The following is an 18,746-nucleotide window of genomic DNA, read 5'->3' as shown; positions in this document are numbered from 1 at the left end:
CACGCATCGCAGAACATAAGAACACAGTCAGAAAAGAAGAAAAAACTTCCTCCCTTTTCTAGCACCTTAAAACAACAGGACATGAAATTGATTTTGAAGGAATCAAATTAATCTCCAAAACTGAACACTTCAACAAGAGAATAATTATGGAAGCCATCAAAATAGAGAAACACCCCCATAACATGAATAAACGTGACGATACCTCCCGCCTACCAGACATCTGGAAACTAGCCCTAGTCAACAAACGAGCCCCAGCCAAAACATTGACACCAGACTGAGGATAACACATGACGCCGCCACCAATCATCCTCACCAGACTCAAACCCAATCCCATCCCATAGGTGAAATGCAGCCACCGTCCAGGAGCCGGACCGCGGTGGCATCGCCAGCTGCTGCGCCCCCCTCCGATCCCCACACAAAGCAAACTAATATACGCCTTGAGCACATGACAAGGCATGAGACTTGGAGCCAAACCAAAGCCCGGGATGTTGCATCACAGCCATCTGCTCAAGATAATACATCACAGAACTCGGGATGTTACAACACTAAAGTTCAGGATGTTACAACACAGCCAACTACCCAGGATGTTGCAGCTCAGGACTCAGGATGTCACAACACTGGAGCTCAGGATGCTGCCACATGGTCCATTACCCAGGTCGTTACAACACAAAAGCCTAATAGGCACACAGCTAGGACCTCACCCACACAGGATGTTAGGAAACAGCCGACTAATCTGCAAACATCAACTCCATCAACTAATCAAGATGTAACAACACAGCCAACCAACCTGCTTACAACAACAAAGCCAGCATTCCACACCTCCTCACCAGTATTTATAGAGAGACGGCATCTCTGATCACGCTTTGCTCGCACGTTCAGGAAGCCGAAGACACCAGCCTGAAGATGACGAGTGGGACCTCATCGAAATGTCACCAAGATACTCTCAATCTTACACAGGAAAAGACCCAAATACACCAAGACTTGCATACCTGTATGCGTGAAAATCTACGAAAACACACACACACACACACATATTAGATATGTTTGCCATCTTCAGTTCGGGACTTAATCCTGGAGGAGGGGGCTGACCTGGCATGCATAACTGAGACCTGGCTGGGCCAGGAGGGGTGTGTGCCCCTCTCAGAGATGTGCCCAGACGGGTTCCAGATATTGCATCAGCTGCGACTCCAGGGAAGGGGTGGAGGAGTGGCAGCTATTGTCCAGAAGAGTCTTTGTCCTCGCAGGATCCCTGCCCCTGAGATTGTTGGGTGTGAGTCTCTCCTCTTGAGGTTGGACTCAGGGGCTCAGTTGGGCTTGTTGTTGATGTACCTGCCTCCCAGCTGCGTTATGACAGCCCTGCCTGTGCTGCTAGAGGCAGTACCTGGGTTGGCGGTGGAGTTCCCCAGGCTTATTTATTTTATTTTTATTTATTTTATTTATTTATTTTATTTTATTTTTCAATTTATTGAATTGTCCCCAGTACAATTTATGGTACTGGGGGACTTCAATATGCCGTCACTTTGCGAATCCTCATATGTGGCTCAGGAGTTCATGGCTTCCATGACAACCATGGACCTGACCCAAGTAGTTCAGGGTCCGACTCATAGTGGGGGACACACACTTGACCTAGTGTTTCTCTCGGGGCAGTGGAGATATGATCTGGCATTAAGGGGTATAGATGCTTTTCCCTTGTCGTGGTCAGATCATTTCCTGCTGAGGTTAGACTTCAAGGCAATATTCTTCCATCGCAGGGAGGCGGAGCCGATTAAGTGGTTCCGCCCCAGGCGCCTAATGGACTCTTTTTTTTTTTTTTTAATTTGATTTATATGCCGCCCTTCTCCGAAGACTCAGGGCGGCTTACAATGTGCTCAGCAATAGCCTTCATCCTTTTGTATATTTATACAAAGTCAGCTTATTGCCCCCACAAACTGGGTCCTCATTTCACCTACCTTAGAAAGGATGGAAGGCTGAGTCAACCTTGAGCCTTGGCGAGATTCGAACCCTGCAGTAATTGCAGGCAGCTCGTCTTAATAAGCTTAATAACAGGGTGCCTTAAACCCCTGTACTACCAAGGCTCTTCACTGACTCTGAAGGTCCACCTGACTCCCTTGTCCACAGTCCGGCTGAGTCCCTGGTGGCTGCCTGGAATAGGGCGGCATCTGGGGCACTGGACCAGATTGCGCCTTTGCGACCTCTCCATGGCGGTGGATCCAGGGAGATGAAGTGCCAGAAGAGACGTCTAGAGCGACGCTGGAGGACCAGTAACTCTGAATCTGACCGAACACTCTTAAGAGCCTTTATTAGGACTTTTTTAGTGGCGATATGGGTGGCAAAATGCTCGCATTTTTCCACACTTATTGCATCTGCTGATTCGTGCCCAACCGCCCTATTTAGGGTGACTCGCTCTCTCCTTAATGTAGGAGGAGTGGAGGAGCCCTTGCTGGGTAGAGCTGAGGAGTTTGTGCAGTTTTTGTCGAATAAAGTCGCTCAGATTCGGATGGACCTGGACTCTGATTGGGCAATTCCGACCGAGATGACGGGGGCAGGTCTTAGTCCCATTGTGTGGGATGAGTTTGAGCCTGTGACTCCTGAGGAAGTGGATGAGGCTGTAGGAGCGATGAGTTCCTCCACTTGTTGGTTGGACCCGTGACCCTCCTGGCTGGTTTTGGCCAGCAGGGAGGTGACACAAGGCTGGCTCCAGGCTTTAGTTAACGCGTCCTTGAGGAAAGGGCCTTCTCGCAACCATTAAAGGAAGCGGTTGTAAGGCCCCTTCTCAAGAAGCCTTTCCTGGACCCAGCAGAATTAAAGAACTTTCGTCCAGTCTCCAACCTACCCTTTGTGGGAAAGGTTGTAGAGAAAGTGGTGGCACTTCAGCTCCTGTGGTCATTGGAGGAAACGGATTATCTAGACCCTTTTCAGTCTGGCTTCAGGCCTGGCTACAGCATGGAAACTGCTTTGGTCACACTGATGGATGGTCTCTGGCGAGCCCGAGATGGGGGTCATTCCTCGATCTTGGTGCTCGTTGACCTCTCAGCGGCTTTGGATACCATTGACCATGGTATCCTTCTGGGACGACGAAGGGAGTTGGGAGTGGGAGGCACTGTGTTACGGTGGTTCTCCTATCTCTCTGGTCGGTCACAGTCGGTGTTGGTAGGAGGACAGAGGTCGACCCCTAGGCCCCTCATTTGCGAGGTGCCTCAGGGCTTGGTCCTCTCTCCCCTCCTATTTAACATCTACATGAAGCCGCTGGGTGAGATTATCCGACGACACGGGGTGAGGTATCAGCAATACGCGGATGATTCCCAGCTGTATATCTCTACCCCGCGTCAATTCAGTGATGCAGTGGATGTGATGTGCCGGTGCCTGGAGGCTGTGAGGGTCTGGATGGGAGTCAACAGGCTCAGACTTAACCCAGACAAGACCGAGTGGCTGTGGGTATTGCCTCTTAAAGACTATGTCGATTGTCCATCCTTGGTTCTGGGGTGGGGGAGAAATTGTCCCCCTCAGAACGGGCTCACAATTTGGGTGTCCTCCTAGACTCACAGCTAAGATTAGAGCAACATCTGACAGCTGTGGCGAGGGGGACTTTTGCACAGGTTCGCCTGGTGCACCAATTGCGACCCTACTTGGATCGGGAGGCTCTTCTCAGAATCACTCATGCCCTTGTCACCTCACGGTTAGATTATTGCAATGCGCTTTACATGGGGCTACCCTTGAAAAGTGTTCGGAGACTATAGTTGGTCCAGAACTGAAGCCGCGCGAGCTGTCACGGGTGTACCTAGATACACCCACATTACACCAATTCTCCGCGAGCTGCACTGGCTCCCTATTGGTCTCTCGTCACAATTCAAGGTGTTGGTTATTACCCTTAGGTAATAGGGCCAGGTTATCTTCGAGACTGCCTTCTGCCGCATAGCTCTCAGCGACCAGTAAGATCCCACAGAGTTGGTCTCTTCCAGGTCCCGTCAATGCCGGCTGGCAGGCCCGCGGGGGAGGGCCTTCTCTGTGGCTGCCCCAGCTCTCTGGAACCAGTTACCTCCTGAGGTCCGGACCATCCCCACCCTATTGGCCTTCTGAAAAGCGGTGAAGACCTGGCTTTTCCGGCAGGCCTGGGGCCGTTGATCTTGCTCTTGTGATCTGGTGAGATCCGGCCATGAATGGCGTGAATGAGTTTTTAATGTTTTTAATTTTTAAATGTTTTTTTTTAATGATTTTTTAAAAATGTATTGTGCGCCACCCTGAGTCTTCGGAGAGGGGCGGCATATAAATTGAATAAATTAAATTAAATTAAATAAGAAAAAAATAAAATAGTATCCAGGATCTGTGAGGGATTATTCTTACGATACCTCAGATCCTGCTCAGGCGATGGAGCAGAATCCTGGAGGCCTTCCTGGGCTGGAAGAGACCTTGGGGGCCCTCTTGTCTGACCCCTTACTCAGGGCGGAATCCTCAGGGCCAAGGAAAAAGCTCTCCCCCCGTTGGTGCAAAAGCCCCTTTTCCCTTTGAGACAGTGCTGCCATGAGTTGGGGGGGGGGGGAGCCAGACGGTTGCATTGCTTCAGAGCTCTCCCACTCAGGGAATCCTCCTCCTCCTCCTCCCGCCCCCACCTCCAGAGCGCCCAGCCCTTGTCCCTTGTCCTATTCTTGGCTCTTTGGAGAGGGAAGCCACCCTGCTTCCCTGCAGGAGCACAGGATGAGCAAGGGAGAATGTGAATGTCCCAGTGGAGCCAAGGTTAAATGGAGCCTAAAGAGCAAAAACAATGCCAAGAGAAGGAGTTTATCTTTGTTCCAGCCAGGTCACGCCACCCCTGGATGGTGGGTCCAGTTCTGGGGGCTGCACATGAGGCGGGACCCTGACAACCTGGAGTGCATCCTGAAGGAAGCAGCAAGGATGGCCAGGGTTCTGGAAAGGAATGAAACCTGCCAGGAACAGTTGCAGGTGTTCAATCAGGTCTGGCTAATCTGAAGGAGAGGAAACCTGCTAAAATATCTTAAAGGAAGCTAGACAACAGGGTAGATTGTGAGCAAGGAACAATGAGTTCAAATTACAAGGAAGCAAATTCAGAAATAATTGTCTGACGTTATGAATGATTCAAGAATGGAACGGGCTGCCTCAGGAGGTATGGAGTCTCTTTAGCCAGATGCACTTGGAGGTTAGTTGTCCATCTTCAGGGGATTTTGGCCCTGGGCTGGGATTGGAGTGGATGGTCTGCCCTTGGATTCTGTGGTCTGCTTTGTTCTTACCCGCCTCTCAAGCCCCCAGGTTAACCCACTGTACGCATGCTGGTAACCTTGAGGGACAACCAGTTAAGGATTCCTCCTGATTTACATTGGGAAAATCCCCTTGGCTGTCTTCACTTCCATGAGAGCTTGGGCAAACGTTCCTGGAAGCGTGGCTTGGGCTGAGGGATCTTTTAGGGAAGTCCCAGTGGCAGATGGGCTCTACTCTGGACCTGAGAGCTCAGGTCCTGCAGGTAGCCTTGTTATCACATGAAGCTTTGCTTTCCACACCTGGGACAACTTTATCTTATGCTTCTGGTTTCCCCCTGCTGAACTCTCAGTTGCAGGCCCCATATGCCACTATGAAATCAGATTGGGAAATTCATCATATGTTTTGGGGTGGAATTGGGGGCTGGGATGAATGTCCAACCCAAGGTAGATCCCCGAGGGCTGTAGCAAAAGAGGGGCAGATTCTGTAAATGGCTTTAACTTATGGAATCAGAATGTCAAACTCTTGGCCTAACCCTGGTAGTAATTGTGGCTTTGGTTTGTTCCTCTATAGCTGGAGCACTACCAAGGCCAGATGATCGAGCTGCAGGAATACGTGGACTATGTGCGCGCCCTCAATGAGGTCATCCAGCAGTGCTATCGCCCTCTGAGCTCCAGTGAAGAAAGTCTGGAAAACATGGTAAGGTCCTCCTCCTAAACCCTGGTAGAGCCATCCCTTTGGGCAACCGGCAAGGGAAGAGCTTGCTGGAATAAAGGAGGACCGTGTTTTTCAAGAGGTGTTCTCCAGTAAGGCAGGATGGCTCCCGGGGAACTGAGTGGAGCCTCACAGGCCCTTCTTCACCTATCTTCTCCCTGCAACCCCCTGGCTCCTTGGTCTTCCCCAAGGAAGGGGTGGGGGTGGGGTGGGGGAGAACCAGAAGCGGCAGATTCTTGCTTGGCTCCTTCTCTGGGAGGGGGGAGGGGCCCTTCGTCTTCTCTTGCAGCCAGGTGCAAGACCATTCGGCCTCCATTGTTGACGCCATCATTGGGTGGGTGACAGCTGCTGTCCCCTCCTCTTCCATCTGTGGGATCCTTGATATCTTTGGGGATGGCCTTGTAGAGCCTGAGCCTTCTCTCTATCCTAGCTCTTGGACACCTGGGATGCCTTCGTGTACCAGCAGCGGGAGGTCTCCGACTTCATCATTTCACGCCGCCTGAGCATCATTGCTGAGCTCAGCAGCTCCCTCCAGGAAGCAACTCGGGAGCTCCAAGAACTGCTGACCACGGTTACCTTAGGCCGCTTCCAGGACCCGTCCCAGAACCCTTGTGTCATGGAGGACGAGCTGATGCGGCTCCTGCAGCGCTTCCAGGCTGTGGTGGGACGTGTCACGGACCTCTGTCACTCTCAGCGGATTCTGACAGGTGGGGCAGCTGCTGGCCAAGTCCTGCTGGGGGGAGGAGGGAATTCACCTGCATGTGACAGGTGAGTCAGGGGTCTCCTGATGCCTTTTGCAGGGGGACGCACGGACCTCTCCCTCCTCACCAGACAGCAGGAGGTCATTGAGATTCACATCCGTGTCTGGCAGCTGTTCCGCATCGTTTCTGAGCAGATCAAGGAGTGGAAGTGCTTGGCCTTTGTCAAGGTGAAGGTGGAGATGGAGATGCAGCCAGCCGGAGTTTCTTAGGCCCCTTCTCCAACATGTCCGCCCCCCCCCCCGCCCTTTGGCATCCCAGGTGCCAGGTCCTCTTTGGCAGCAACATCTGGGGGTCCTTTGGAGCCGGGATGCCATTCCACGCTAGTCAGCAGTCAGGGTTTCATACGGCAAGAAATAATTTCATTTGGCCAAAGTATGTTGGTCACCTGCCCGCCCAGTCATGTCAGGGAACTTGGCCAGGCTGGGAAGGGTCAGGAAGTCAGCTTTGACATCTGAGACTGATGGCCCTGGCCAACCTCCCCTCCCTCCAATTTCCCTGCTTGCAGTTTAGCGCCCCTCTGGCCCTGGAGAAGACAGAGGAGTGGCAGAAGGAGGGGGCCAGCCTGGAGTGTTCTCTGCCCAGCCACCACCGTGTCATACAGGCCTGCCTCTCAGCCATTGGCAACTTCCAGAAGTACCTGCCTTTGCTCCTGAAGCTCGGGAGCCACTTCCTTAAGCTCAGCTGCTGGAAAGAGATCTTTGCTGGTGAGGGGCTGGTGGGGCTGGCCTTGGAGTGCTGGGAAAGGACTGAAGCTGGGCTCGGAGGAGCTGAGCTGCACCCTGGAGGATGGCTCTGGGCGTGTGGCTGAATTAGAGGGGTTGGCAGGGAAGATGCCAGGCTGGAGAGGGCAGAGGGCCGAGTTGAGTGGGGCTGACCTGGTTTCAGCTGTTCTCTGCTCGTTTTCAGTGATGGGTGCCAAATGCCCAATGAATATGCAGTTCACCCTGGGCCAGCTCCTCTCCTACCCGCTGCTGGAATATAGCGATGCCATCTTCAGGGTGAGTGGCTTGGCACGTGACTGGCCGGGGAAACTGTTACTCTTCTTGCTCCTGCTGGGCGGGGCTGTGATAAAGCTGTCCTCTCCCTTGACCATCAGGTGTATGCCCACGAGAAAAGCCGTCATTATGCCAGAGACACTCTCCTGCGTCTCCAGAGGGCCTGGGCGGAGAAGCAGTTCCGTCTTGTCAACTTCATCCTGAATGTGCCCTACCAGGAACCGCAGCCGGAACGCTTCCGGCGTCCAACTAGCGGCCGCCAGCGTGCAGCCAAGCTTGAATACATCTCCAAGGACAGTGGCACTTTCGTGCTGTCAGGTAAGGCCCTAAATAATGGAGGTGTGTTTGGGCTGAGTGTGGACTCAGGGAGCAGGAGCCGGCAAGGAAGGGCCCCTTACCTATTTACCAGGGCCTTTCATGTCACTTCGCTTGTTTCCCTCATTTCTGGGAAGGGAAAGTGGCATTGAGGTCCATCGTCAGCTACTTTTTTCTGGTGGGAACCTTTCTTACTCTTCCCCCTCACACAAAGTGTTGTGGGGGGAGGAATATTTTGCTTAATTTGGGCCAAACATCCAGACCATCTGCCCTTCCTCTTGGGCTGCACAGATACCACTGAACTGAAGGCTGCTGTGGAGCACAGCATCTTAATCCTCCAGAATATGATCTTGTCTCCCTTCTCCTCCGACATCCTGGAAGAGGCCAAGAGCTGGGCCTCCACACTGCGTACTTTTGGTGAGGAAACAGAAGAGAGGGGTATCCTTTGACTCACAGGGCAAAGGAGGCCATTGGGCATCTGCAGTGCACAATGGGCACCCATCACTCTGAATCCCTTTCTCTTGGGTGGGTGGGTGGAAAGCCAGCAGGAATAGAAGAGATGCTGGCCTGGCTCAGAAGTTGCCGAGCGGTGAAAGAGGAGGCCTCTTTTGACCTGGTTCCAGGTTCATTGTGCTGTGAGAACTCACATGTGCCAGTTGCACATTCAGGGATCAGTGTTAAAAACCCTCGGGTGGTGCGTGATGGGTGGATCCCCTTCCCTTTTCTTCCTCCTTGTCTTTCTCTTTTATCCAGAGTCCCTTCTTTATGCCTGGGTGAGTTTCCAACAGAAGTGGGTCTTCCTGAACATTGTTCTTTACGAGATGAACATCACCCTTCCCAGTGCAGAGCTGGTAAGTCAGGCTTGCGCCTGGAAGGATTGCCCCACTCCTCTCAGGGCCCATTTCCTCCCTTGTTCCATCCTCCTTTTCCATGCCCCACGCAGGATTCTCGGTTCCAGCGACTGGATGGCCATTTCCGAGAGGTCATGCGGCTGACGTGCAACGATCCCCTGGTGCTGTCCAGTGTCCAGTTAGGGCCAGGCTCTAGCCGGGACAGCCGCTTCATTGGGGCCACACTGCAGGCAGCTTTCCGGGAGGGCTCTGCCGACCTGCAGGGCCTCATCCGGGCCCTGGACTATGTTCTGGAGGCCACCCGGATGGGCTTCCCTCGCCTGTTCTTCCTCAGCAACGAGGAACTGGTAGCCATGCTGTCCACCGCCAATGAAACTGCAGACGCCTCGGCTTGGTCCCAACGCTGCTTCCCTGGAGTGTGCCAGCTGGACTTGCTCCTACCCCCAACCTCGCAAAACCTTGACGCTGTCTCTGCTGAGCTGCCCCTTGTGCAGGTGGTCGGCCTGCTGGGCAGCCACAGTGAGAAGCTGAAGCTGTGTAGCGCAGTCCCCCTTGGCCGGAAAGCCACCCAGTGGCTCTGCGTCATGGAGCACCACATGAAGGAGTCTGTCTTCAACCAGCTGCAGGAGTGCGTGACCCAGCGCCTGGCTCTCAGGCCGCAGCTGGATTTGGCCTTTGAGCGGCGCCCTGGCCCCACAGAACTGCCCCTGCACTTGGTGGCCGAGTGCTGGGCGGGACTGGGCAACACCTTTCCGACCCAATGCGTGCTATTGGCCGAGGAGGCACTCTGGCGGGTGGCACTGGAAGAAGCCTTCTTGAACCGACGACAGCGGAAGGGGCTGGAGCTCAGACTCAGCCTGAAGCTGGAGGCCGTGGTTCACTATATCCGGAATTACCGCAGCGTCCACACCTGGAACCCAGAGCAAGACCACCTGGGCATGTTGCTGGAGGCCCTGATCATCGTTACCATCCAACAACGTGATGTCACCTCCCAGTTGCTCAAGCGTGAGGAGGCCTCTGTCCACCATTTTGAATGGGCCCGGCACCTCAAGTACAGCGTCCATCTGCTGCCCGAGAAAGCCCGGGCAGCGGGGCTCCCTCTGAGTTGCTCCTGGGTGGGCAGTCCTCCCGGCTGCTGGGCCGAAGTCCTCGACAGACGCTTCCCTTACGACTATGAGTTTCTGGGCACCAGCTTGCAGCTGCTGGGCAGCCCTTTGCTGGACAGGACCTTCTTGGGGCTACTGCTGGCCTTGGAGGAGTTCTGCTGCGGGGGCCTGCTGGGTCGCCCAGATGTGGGCAAGTCTCATACAGTGCGGGGCCTTGCCCATTTTCTAGGCCGCCACTTGGTCACGCTGCATTGCACCAGGCAAATGTCTATCAGCTGCCTCTCCCGGCACCTCTGTGGGGCTGTGCATTCAGGGGCCCTGCTGCTGCTGGAGTCTGTCGAGCGACTGGAACCCGCCGTGCTCTCTGCTTTCAGCCATCGCCTCGTCGACCTGCAGAGGATGTGTCTGAATTTCCAAGATGGGGGCAGGGGGACCACCTCTGGCCAGCCCTCAGCTGTTTTTCCCCCTGCCAGCCCAGGTTCTGAGAGCTCAGAGAGCTCAGAGGAAGATGAGGCACAGCCCGCTGGTTTGCCAGAGCTGGGTACCGATGACGCCGAGCCCTATCAGCCACGGGTGCTAGGAAACATTCTTTTTGGGGGAAGGCTGCTCCGTGTGCGGGAGACATACGGCTGTGTGGTCACCCTGGAGTCTCTTCCGGAGCAGCTGCATCTGGCCCTGCGCCCCTTGGCAGTGCTGCCCCCTGACTTAACGAGACTTGCGGAAGTCATTCTGCTTGCGGCTGGCTTCCGAGAGGCCACACGCCTGGCGGAGAAACTCTGTGCTTTCCTTGAGTTGGAGAGGATGCTCAATCCCGGGCCCCACTTCAGCAGCCCCACCCTCATCCGGAAGGTGATTGGGACGGCCATCGACATTTTGTTTGCTCCCACACCATGGCAAGACCCTTTGCCTTCCAGAGCCAAGCCCTCTCCTCGGACAGCCTTCTTCCTAGGTCTTGAAGAAGAGCCTGCTGTGGTGAAGGCTCTGTGCCATTCACCCTTGCTCACTGGCCCCGAGGGTCCTCGGCTGCACAACATGTGTGAGCTGCTCCACGAAGTCTTCCCCAATGCCTCCCTGTCCCCCTCCGAGCAGCTGCCCCCTCGGCTGCAGAGTGCCCTGGTGGCTCAGTTACAGGAGGACAAGCTGCAGCCAGACCCAGATCTCCTCCTGGCTGCTGGTCAGCTCTCCCAGGCGATGCAGGGGGCCACCGGCATCCTTCTCCTGGGGCCCTCGGGAAGTGGCAAGACCACCACCTGGCGAACTTTGTCCAAGGCCCAGAGTAGGCTGGCAGCCAGCGATGCCACGCCAGGCATGCAGGGTTCGAGTGCCTGTGAGAAGGCAGCCTTCCGACCTGTAAGTACTGTCTGCTTGTGGCCCAACGCCCTGAGTGTGTCCGAGTTTGTGGGCAACCTGGAAGGCAGCCTGTGGCAGGATGGGGTCTTCTCTCGGATATTGCAACGGGCAGCCACCTCAGCTGCAGCTTGTGGGACCGGCGAGGTCAGCTCCCAGCAGTGGTTGGTGCTGGATGGCGCTGCTTGCCAAGAATGGCTGGAGCCCATCTCCTTGCTCTTCAGCGCCAGACCTTTCTTCAGCCTTCCCAATGGACAGAGGCTGCGGGCCCCCAAGAACCTCCGCTTCCTCTTTGAGATGTTGGACGCTTCAGAGATGCCCCCCTCGGTCTGCACCCACTGTGCCCTGCTGCACCTGGAGGGCTCCCGGCTCTGGCAGGTGCTGCTCTCCTCTGCCTTTGCCCCTGCACAGCACAAGTACAGCCTCTCCCTGGAGACCCTGTCCACGCTGCACGGCCTTGCCAAGGAGCTCTTCCCAGCCACCATGGCCTTCCTGCAGCAGCACTGCTGCCCGGCCCTGCTGCCCCATGCCCACCCCCAGCACCCGCTGGCCCAGGGGGTCCAGGAGACCACGGCCTTCGCCAGGATCTTCCAGGCACTGCTCAAGCACTACATGCGCCGTGACCAGCTCAAGCCCCGGCCAGCTGTCAAGGTGGCCACAGGTAAGAATGGCCTGCTAGAGAGCGGGAAGAAGGCAGTGACTGGGGAAGGGGCCTAGTGCCCCTCCCCAAGGAGCTAGGTAACCCCTCTGCCTTCTCCCTTCCAGAAATCAGCTCCTGGACACCCCCCAGCTTGAAGGCTCACAGCCTGGATGAGGTCCCCACCCATCACCCTCTGCTGGCGCAGAGCATCTTTGTCTTCGCCTACATTTGGGGCTTTGGGAGCCACCTCCAAACCAGGTAGGGTCCCCAGCCCCTCTGCTCCACCACTTGCCACCTTTTCCCCAGAAAGGAGAATTCAGCGGGGGGGGGGGGGAGCCCAGGCAAGAAGGAGGAGGAAGGCTGGGAGAAGAGGAAAGGAAGCTGCTCTTGCTAGCAGCAGACCAGAGCTATTTCCTCGGGCTCAGCCACCCCCATCCCCTGGCCCTCCCCTGGGCATTGACAACACCCCCCGCCCCACCCCAAGGCCATCCATGGGCATCCATTCACTCAGCAGGGAAATTTGGAAATGGGCCATTTGATGCCACCGACAGGGTTGAGGATGAGCTGGTTGGGGTGACTTGAGCTGATACGACAGCTCTTTATTTTTGTTTCATCATCTTACTTTTATGAAAACAACAGAAATGTTTCTGAGCTGCTCTGCACACTGTTAAAACAAATTCAGTGCAGCTAAAAATAAGTTTATTTCCAGTTAGTTGTATTAGCTTTTTAAAGGGAGGACCAATTTAAAGTATGTTTATACATCAAGGAGTGAAGGGGCAGTTCAGGAGCCACGACTGAGAAGGCCACGTTCCTCTGGAAACCCTTTGTGGCTCTTTGAAGACCCAGGTGGTGAGCTGTTTTTTTCCGATGCAGCCAAAGAGAGGGCAAGCCGTCTGAACGGGACAAGCTCCTGGCTGCTCGTCTCTTGCCCCGAGTGGCTCGGCTTGGCACAAAAGTGCCAAGGGTCTCCCACAGCTTATAATGGTCCCATCGGAGCCTGGTTCGGAGGGGGAGGAGTTGGAACCAGGACTGTTTGACAGAGATGGCACGTCTCCCTTGGCATGTTTGGAGAGGTCAGGGCTGAGGACGATGCCGTCTCAGGCCCCTCAGGATTGAGGGAGGTGGTTGACCTGACAGAGAGCTGCCTGCCCTCCCAGACACAGGGGAGGATCAGCTGCTGACATGCAGTGATGCCCTCTGAGAAGGAACAGCTGCCTCCTCCACCTGATCCGAGGGCACCGAGAGCGGAGTGTAGGCAAGCTCAGAGAAATGTCTATGGAGATTCTCTATCATCCAGGTCATGGTTGTCCCAAAGAAGCAGCTGGACTTTCTTGTCTTTCTTTGAAGGAGTTTCATTTCTCATCCACAAAGCTTCTTCAGTTCTGATTGGACGATAGGGATTGGAAGGTGTCAACCGTCCCATTTGACACATTCAACCAAAGAAACTCTCAGCTCTTTTAGATTACCAAGAGTGTAGCTTTATTGAAATATTCATCTAGGTACATCAGAAGCAAAATCAGTTCTGAGATTTTGCCACAAAAACCCACATAGGTAAAATCCCTTTTCCCCCTCTGGGCCACCCACAGTTCATAGTTCACCAATTGGGTTCAGTTCTTTTGTTCTGGGAAAAAAATGTCTGTGCTGCTCGAACATTTCATAACTTGACCTTGGTGTCTAAACGGCTTACCGTCAACAGAAGGCTCTCTTGCACTCTGGAGCTTCCCTTCCTCCTTAGTAATTTGCCCTTGCTGTTTGGCAAACTGAGAGCTACAGCAGGAGTCGAGTAAGGTTTGACAGAAGGATTTATGCTGCTTGCAGACAGCTGGTCATTTGCATTCTTTTAGAGAGTCGTTGAGGCCACTTGGAGGTTTGTCAGTGTCCTCAGGGTCACCTGAGTGGTGCAAATGGGTATGGAGCCTTTTTGGAGCTGCTGAAAGGACTGTGTTGTAGCTCCACACCCATTTGCACTACTCAGGTGACCCCAGCTTTGAGTCACACCTTTTACCTTTTGCCTTGCCTAGTTTTGAGAACTGCCTTCTACTTTTTGCCTTGGATCTTAGCCTTGGCTTGAGGACTGCCTTGTGCCTTGCCTTTGCCTTATGGACTACAGTTTGCCTCATGGACTCGCTCAGCTGTGTGGACTGGATTTGGGACCCTGGACATTGCCTTGTGAGCGTGCTCCTGCTCTGTGTTATATACAGACTGTTGTTTAGGGAACTGAGGGTGGCTGCCTTCAGGGTAGCATGGGATGGAGCCTTACCGGTCATTGGAGGGCTGTTGGAACATTTACTCTCTAGAGCCCTGCCTTGCCTTGCCTTGACCACCTGGTCATAGCATGCTCATCTATTACACTTCTATCCCACTATAATTCCAAAAAGACTTGGCTGCTTAGAAGAAATAGTACAGTTAAACCATCTGCAGCCCAGTCCAAAAACCTGCCAGACATAAGTAAAAACAATAACAATGAAAGACACACACACTTTTTTTAAAAATGAGAAAAGTGGAGGGGGGATGGCCAGACCAAATCAGGAGAACGGTCTCTGAAACAGCTCAATTTTGAGCAACTTTTGAGAAAGGAACCAACAGGCCAGCTGGCCCTCCACAATGCGGGTGCTGCCCCAGAGGTGCCCTGCCTCCATACTTCAGGCCCCCAAACTTCCCTGTACCCCTGAGTGCCAATAGCTTCCCGTGAATATGGAATCCTGAGTGACCAAATGATACTTCCCAACAGCTTATGTGGCTGTTTACAAAGCAGGGGAGGAAGACCAGACGCTGTGGCATCCTCACATGTAGTGCAATGTTTAGACTAGATTTGGCATTATTGTCCACCTCTCTGGGGTGTTGTGTGGGAGATGCTTGTCTGTTTGAATTTTAAAGCCCCAGAGCAATGTAACTTCTTCATTTTCTACTACTTCGTCTATTTTGTGGTCCCGAAGAACATCTGCCATTCTGAGTCTTAGACATGAAACCGAGGAATAACTCAGAGAGGCAGAAGTCTGTATTCAAACTAAATGCAGCAAGGGAGAACCAACTACAAGGAAAAATTAAACTCCAGAGGAAGACCGATGGCAACATGTCACCCAGAGGACAAAAAAACCCAAGAAGAGCGTCCCTGCCAGTGGAGTTGAACAGTCGATTTCATATCCCCCCCACCCCCGGAAGAAAACCCACAGGCATGTGGAGTAGGGTCTTCATCAAATATTCCAGTGACAAGAAGAAGAGTAGCTCAGCTGTCACAAAGAGGTGCAGTCCGCTGAGTTCTTCAAAGAGAAAAAGACGTGTGGTGGTGACTGGCGACTCACTTGGGGTTTGCACAGGGAACAAACAGGGAGAACTTGGGGCCCTAGTGCATGAGGGCAAGTATGATATTGTAGCTATTACTGAAACTTGATAGGATGGAACCATGACTGGCCATAGTGCTAGAAGGTTATAAATTGTTCAAAAGAAAGAGACCCAACCAAAGAGAGGAAGGAGTTTGCAATGCATGTGAAGAACTACTATATCTCTTCAGAAATGCACATTACCAAGGATGAAAGCCACCTTGAAAGTATTAGGGGGAATATAAGGGAGAAAAGCAATGACATTGCTATAGGTGTGTACTACAGGCCATCCAAGCAAGCAGAGGAAATAGGCGGACTTTTCACAAATCAGTTAACTGAAGTGTACAGGAAATCCATCACTGTGGTAATAGGGGACATTAACTACCCTGACATCAACTGAGAAACTCTGCAGGGAGTGGGAGATTGAACAGGTTTCTGACTGCCTAGTTGACTGTCTTATCTCCCAAAAGGTGAAGGAGGAAACTAGAGGGTCAGCTACACTGATCTTAATTCTTAATAATAGAGATGAAATTGTTGAGGGAGTGGAAGTTGTAGGAATTATGGGGGAGAGTGACCATGTTATACTAGAATTCACCATAATGCAGGCAGAGGTAACTGAACAAACTGAACTCAAGAGCCAACTTCAGCAAACTAACAGAGAGGTTAGGAAAGATTCCATAGATAGAAATCTTAAGAGGGAAAAACTACAGTAGAGCATGTTTGGGATACTCTGAAAACTAAAAAATGAGATAATGAAGACCAAAACAAATATAAAACCACAGAGAAAGAAAAATGAGACCCGCATGGTTACATGAAGAGCTCGTTGACAAACTGAGGAACAAAAAGTACAAGTATAAAAAATGGAAAGGGGGGCAAATAACTAAAGCAGAATATCAGCAAATAGCCCAAATCTGCCAAGACAGAGTCAGGAAGGCTAAGACTTGCAACAAATGCCAAAAGTACAAAAAAGATTTCATTTAATATATAAGGAGCAACAAGGAAGTGATTGGTCCACCAATGGAAGAAGATGGCAAGAAGGTGATGGGTAGCAGGAAGAGAGCAGAACTACATAATTCCTTCTTTTGTCTTTACAGAAAAGGAAAAAAATAGCCAAACTTATCAAAACCAGCACAGTGAGAAACAGAACAGGAATGCAGATCAAAATAGGCAAGGAATTTATAAGAGAACACTATTTGTCTTGGACATGTTCAGATCTCTGGGACCAGATGGTGTACATCCCAGGGTTAGGGAATAGATTAGGGTTTGCCAGCTCTTTGGAAGATAGACTCAAGATTCAGAAGGATCTTGATAGACCTGAGCACTAGGCCCTATTCAACAAGATGCCCTGCAGTGGTGAGAAAAATAAGGTCCTATGCCTTAAATCCAAATGTGTAGATATAGAGTAGGAGATACTTGGCTCAACAATAGTAACACTGAGAGGGATATAGGTGTCACTGCTTACGTAAGTCCACAGTGTGCTGTAGTAGCTGCCAAAGAAGCCAACATAGTCCTAGGCTGCATCAACAGAGATACAGTAGCATGAAGATCATGGGAAATCATAGTACTGATTTATACTGCACTGGTGAAACCATACTTGGAATATCGCATCCACTTCTGGTCACCATGATTCAAAAGAGATGCTGAGACCCTAGAAAGAGCACAGAGAAGAGCAACAAAGATGATAAGGGGTCTGGAGGAGAAATCATACAATGAATGGCTAAAGGAATGAGGTTTGTTTAGCCTAATGAAGAGAAGGTTCAGGGGAATCACAATAGCAGCCTTCCAATACTTGAAGGGGTGTCACAGGGAAGAGGGCATCAATTTATTCTCCAAAGCACCTGAGGGCAGGACAAAAAGCAATGGGTGGAAGCTCATCAGAAGGAGATTTAACCTGGGAATGAGGAATTTCCTGACAGTGAGAACAATAAATGGAACAGCTTGCCTTCTGGAGTTGTGGGTGATCCATTGCTGGAGGTTTTCAAGAAAAGATTTGACATTCATTTGTCTGGGATGCTATAAAAACTCTTTGCCTTGGAGAGGGGGTTGGACTATAAGACCAAGTTCCCTTCTAGCCCTAGGAGAATCTATGATCTATGATTCTTTGTACTGATGGCATTTGCTGTCTGCTGCTCTCTTCTCAGTTCTGGCTTTCTTAAGGCTCGGTCTTGTGCAGCCAGAATTAGCCCCGCAGTCTCTTTCTTTGATTTTTCTGCTCTTCCTGGTCATTGCCAGGTTTTGTTATCTGCTTTGCCTTTTGTCTTTTTATATACTGTGGTTGTGTAATACTTTGCCCTGCCATGTCTCTATTCTTCATCTGGTTTCTTGTAGGCCAGTTTGGTCTGTTTCTTCAGGGTGGTTGATGTTGTCAGCTTGAAGGATGCTTGGGTATGGGTAATGATTGTCTTCATTCAGACTCTTGATATTATTTAATGTATTGCAAAGTGACAATACAGTTATTCTAAGTCTAAATTCAGTGTTTTTCTGAACTCTGGGAGCGAAGGTACCATCTCTATTTCTGGGGGGACGCTGTCCCAGAGGTTGAGGGCTGCAGTGGAGAAGGTCTGCATTCCTTAGTCCCATAAGAGTCAAGAAGTAATAGAGGGGACATGGAAGGTACCCATAGTGCCACAACATACAGGGCGGGCAGAAACAGCTAGAAACAGGTGGTCTTTTAGGTATCCAGGCATTTGCCATAAAGGACTTTACAATGACCAGCACTCGACCTGAACCCAGAAGCCAATTGGCAACCAATGCATAGCACTGCATAGCAGTTTGCATAGCACTGGTGACACGTGGGTGTACTGGGAGATGCCCATCACGTTCTTGTGACCACAGCATAGTAACTGTCTGAAGGGCCTCCCAGTCGATGAAGGGCAGCAACTGGTGCACAAAGCGAGCCTGTGCAAAGGCTCTCCTGGCCACCGCTACCCTTGCCCCTGGAGCAGTCGCTGAGAGTCCAGAAGAACCCCCAAGCCACACACCCAGGGGTGAAATCCAGCAGCTTCTGACAGGTTCTGGAGAACCGGTAGCGGAAATTTTGAGTAATTCAGAGAACCAGCAAATACCACCTCTGGCTGGACCCAGAGTGGGGTGGGAATGGGGATTTTGTAATATCTTTCCCCCAGGAGTGGGGAGGGAATGGGGATTTTGCAGTATCTTTCCCCTGCCACGCCCCCCCAAGCCATGCCCACAGAACCGGTAGTAAAAAAAATTTGATTTCACCACTGCACACACCAGTCTTGACAGGGGAGGGACTGCCCCATGTGGTCATTCCAGTCTTAGTTCTAGGTTTCCCAACTCTCCGTGTAGATTCTGACTTCATCCAGGATAGAGCTGATACCTCTTGAATCTGCCCAGTGCCTGCTCATCAGCAGCCTTTCTGGCTGATCCTTGGATCCGTGACTCCTCGCCTCACTTCTCCTTTCACTTTGCAGGAGAGCCTAAAAACATATCCGCTTGCTTGATCAGATCTGAGCAGTGCACAGGCAA

General features: G+C 52.1%; 1 protein-coding gene across 5 annotated transcripts in view; it reads left to right on the top strand.

Annotated features, from left to right (window-relative positions):
• DNHD1 (dynein heavy chain domain 1) overlaps positions 1-18,746 on the top strand; it is a 66,171-nt gene that overhangs the window by 12,375 nt on the left and 35,050 nt on the right. For all 5 annotated transcript variants that reach the window (XR_015734363.1, XM_034426350.3, XM_034426355.3 and 2 more), the window contains 10 exons: positions 5,782-5,907; positions 6,353-6,629; positions 6,723-6,850; positions 7,189-7,387; positions 7,590-7,681; positions 7,780-7,996; positions 8,285-8,410; positions 8,747-8,844; positions 8,937-11,958; positions 12,063-12,195. Coding sequence is in view for 4 of the 5 variants with exons in the window: in XM_034426350.3 (XP_034282241.2) it covers positions 5,782-5,907; positions 6,353-6,629; positions 6,723-6,850; positions 7,189-7,387; positions 7,590-7,681; positions 7,780-7,996; positions 8,285-8,410; positions 8,747-8,844; positions 8,937-11,958; positions 12,063-12,195 (4,418 nt within the window). In the remaining variant the exon portion in view is untranslated. The remainder of the gene's footprint in view (positions 1-5,781; positions 5,908-6,352; positions 6,630-6,722; positions 6,851-7,188; positions 7,388-7,589; positions 7,682-7,779; positions 7,997-8,284; positions 8,411-8,746; positions 8,845-8,936; positions 11,959-12,062; positions 12,196-18,746) is intronic.

Source organism: Pantherophis guttatus, chromosome 5, assembly GCF_059756535.1.
Source record: "Pantherophis guttatus breed Tessera chromosome 5, ASM5975653v1, whole genome shotgun sequence".
In the NCBI taxonomy this organism is placed as follows: Eukaryota; Metazoa; Chordata; class Lepidosauria; order Squamata; family Colubridae; genus Pantherophis; species Pantherophis guttatus.
This window is presented reverse-complemented; position numbering and strand designations above follow the sequence as displayed.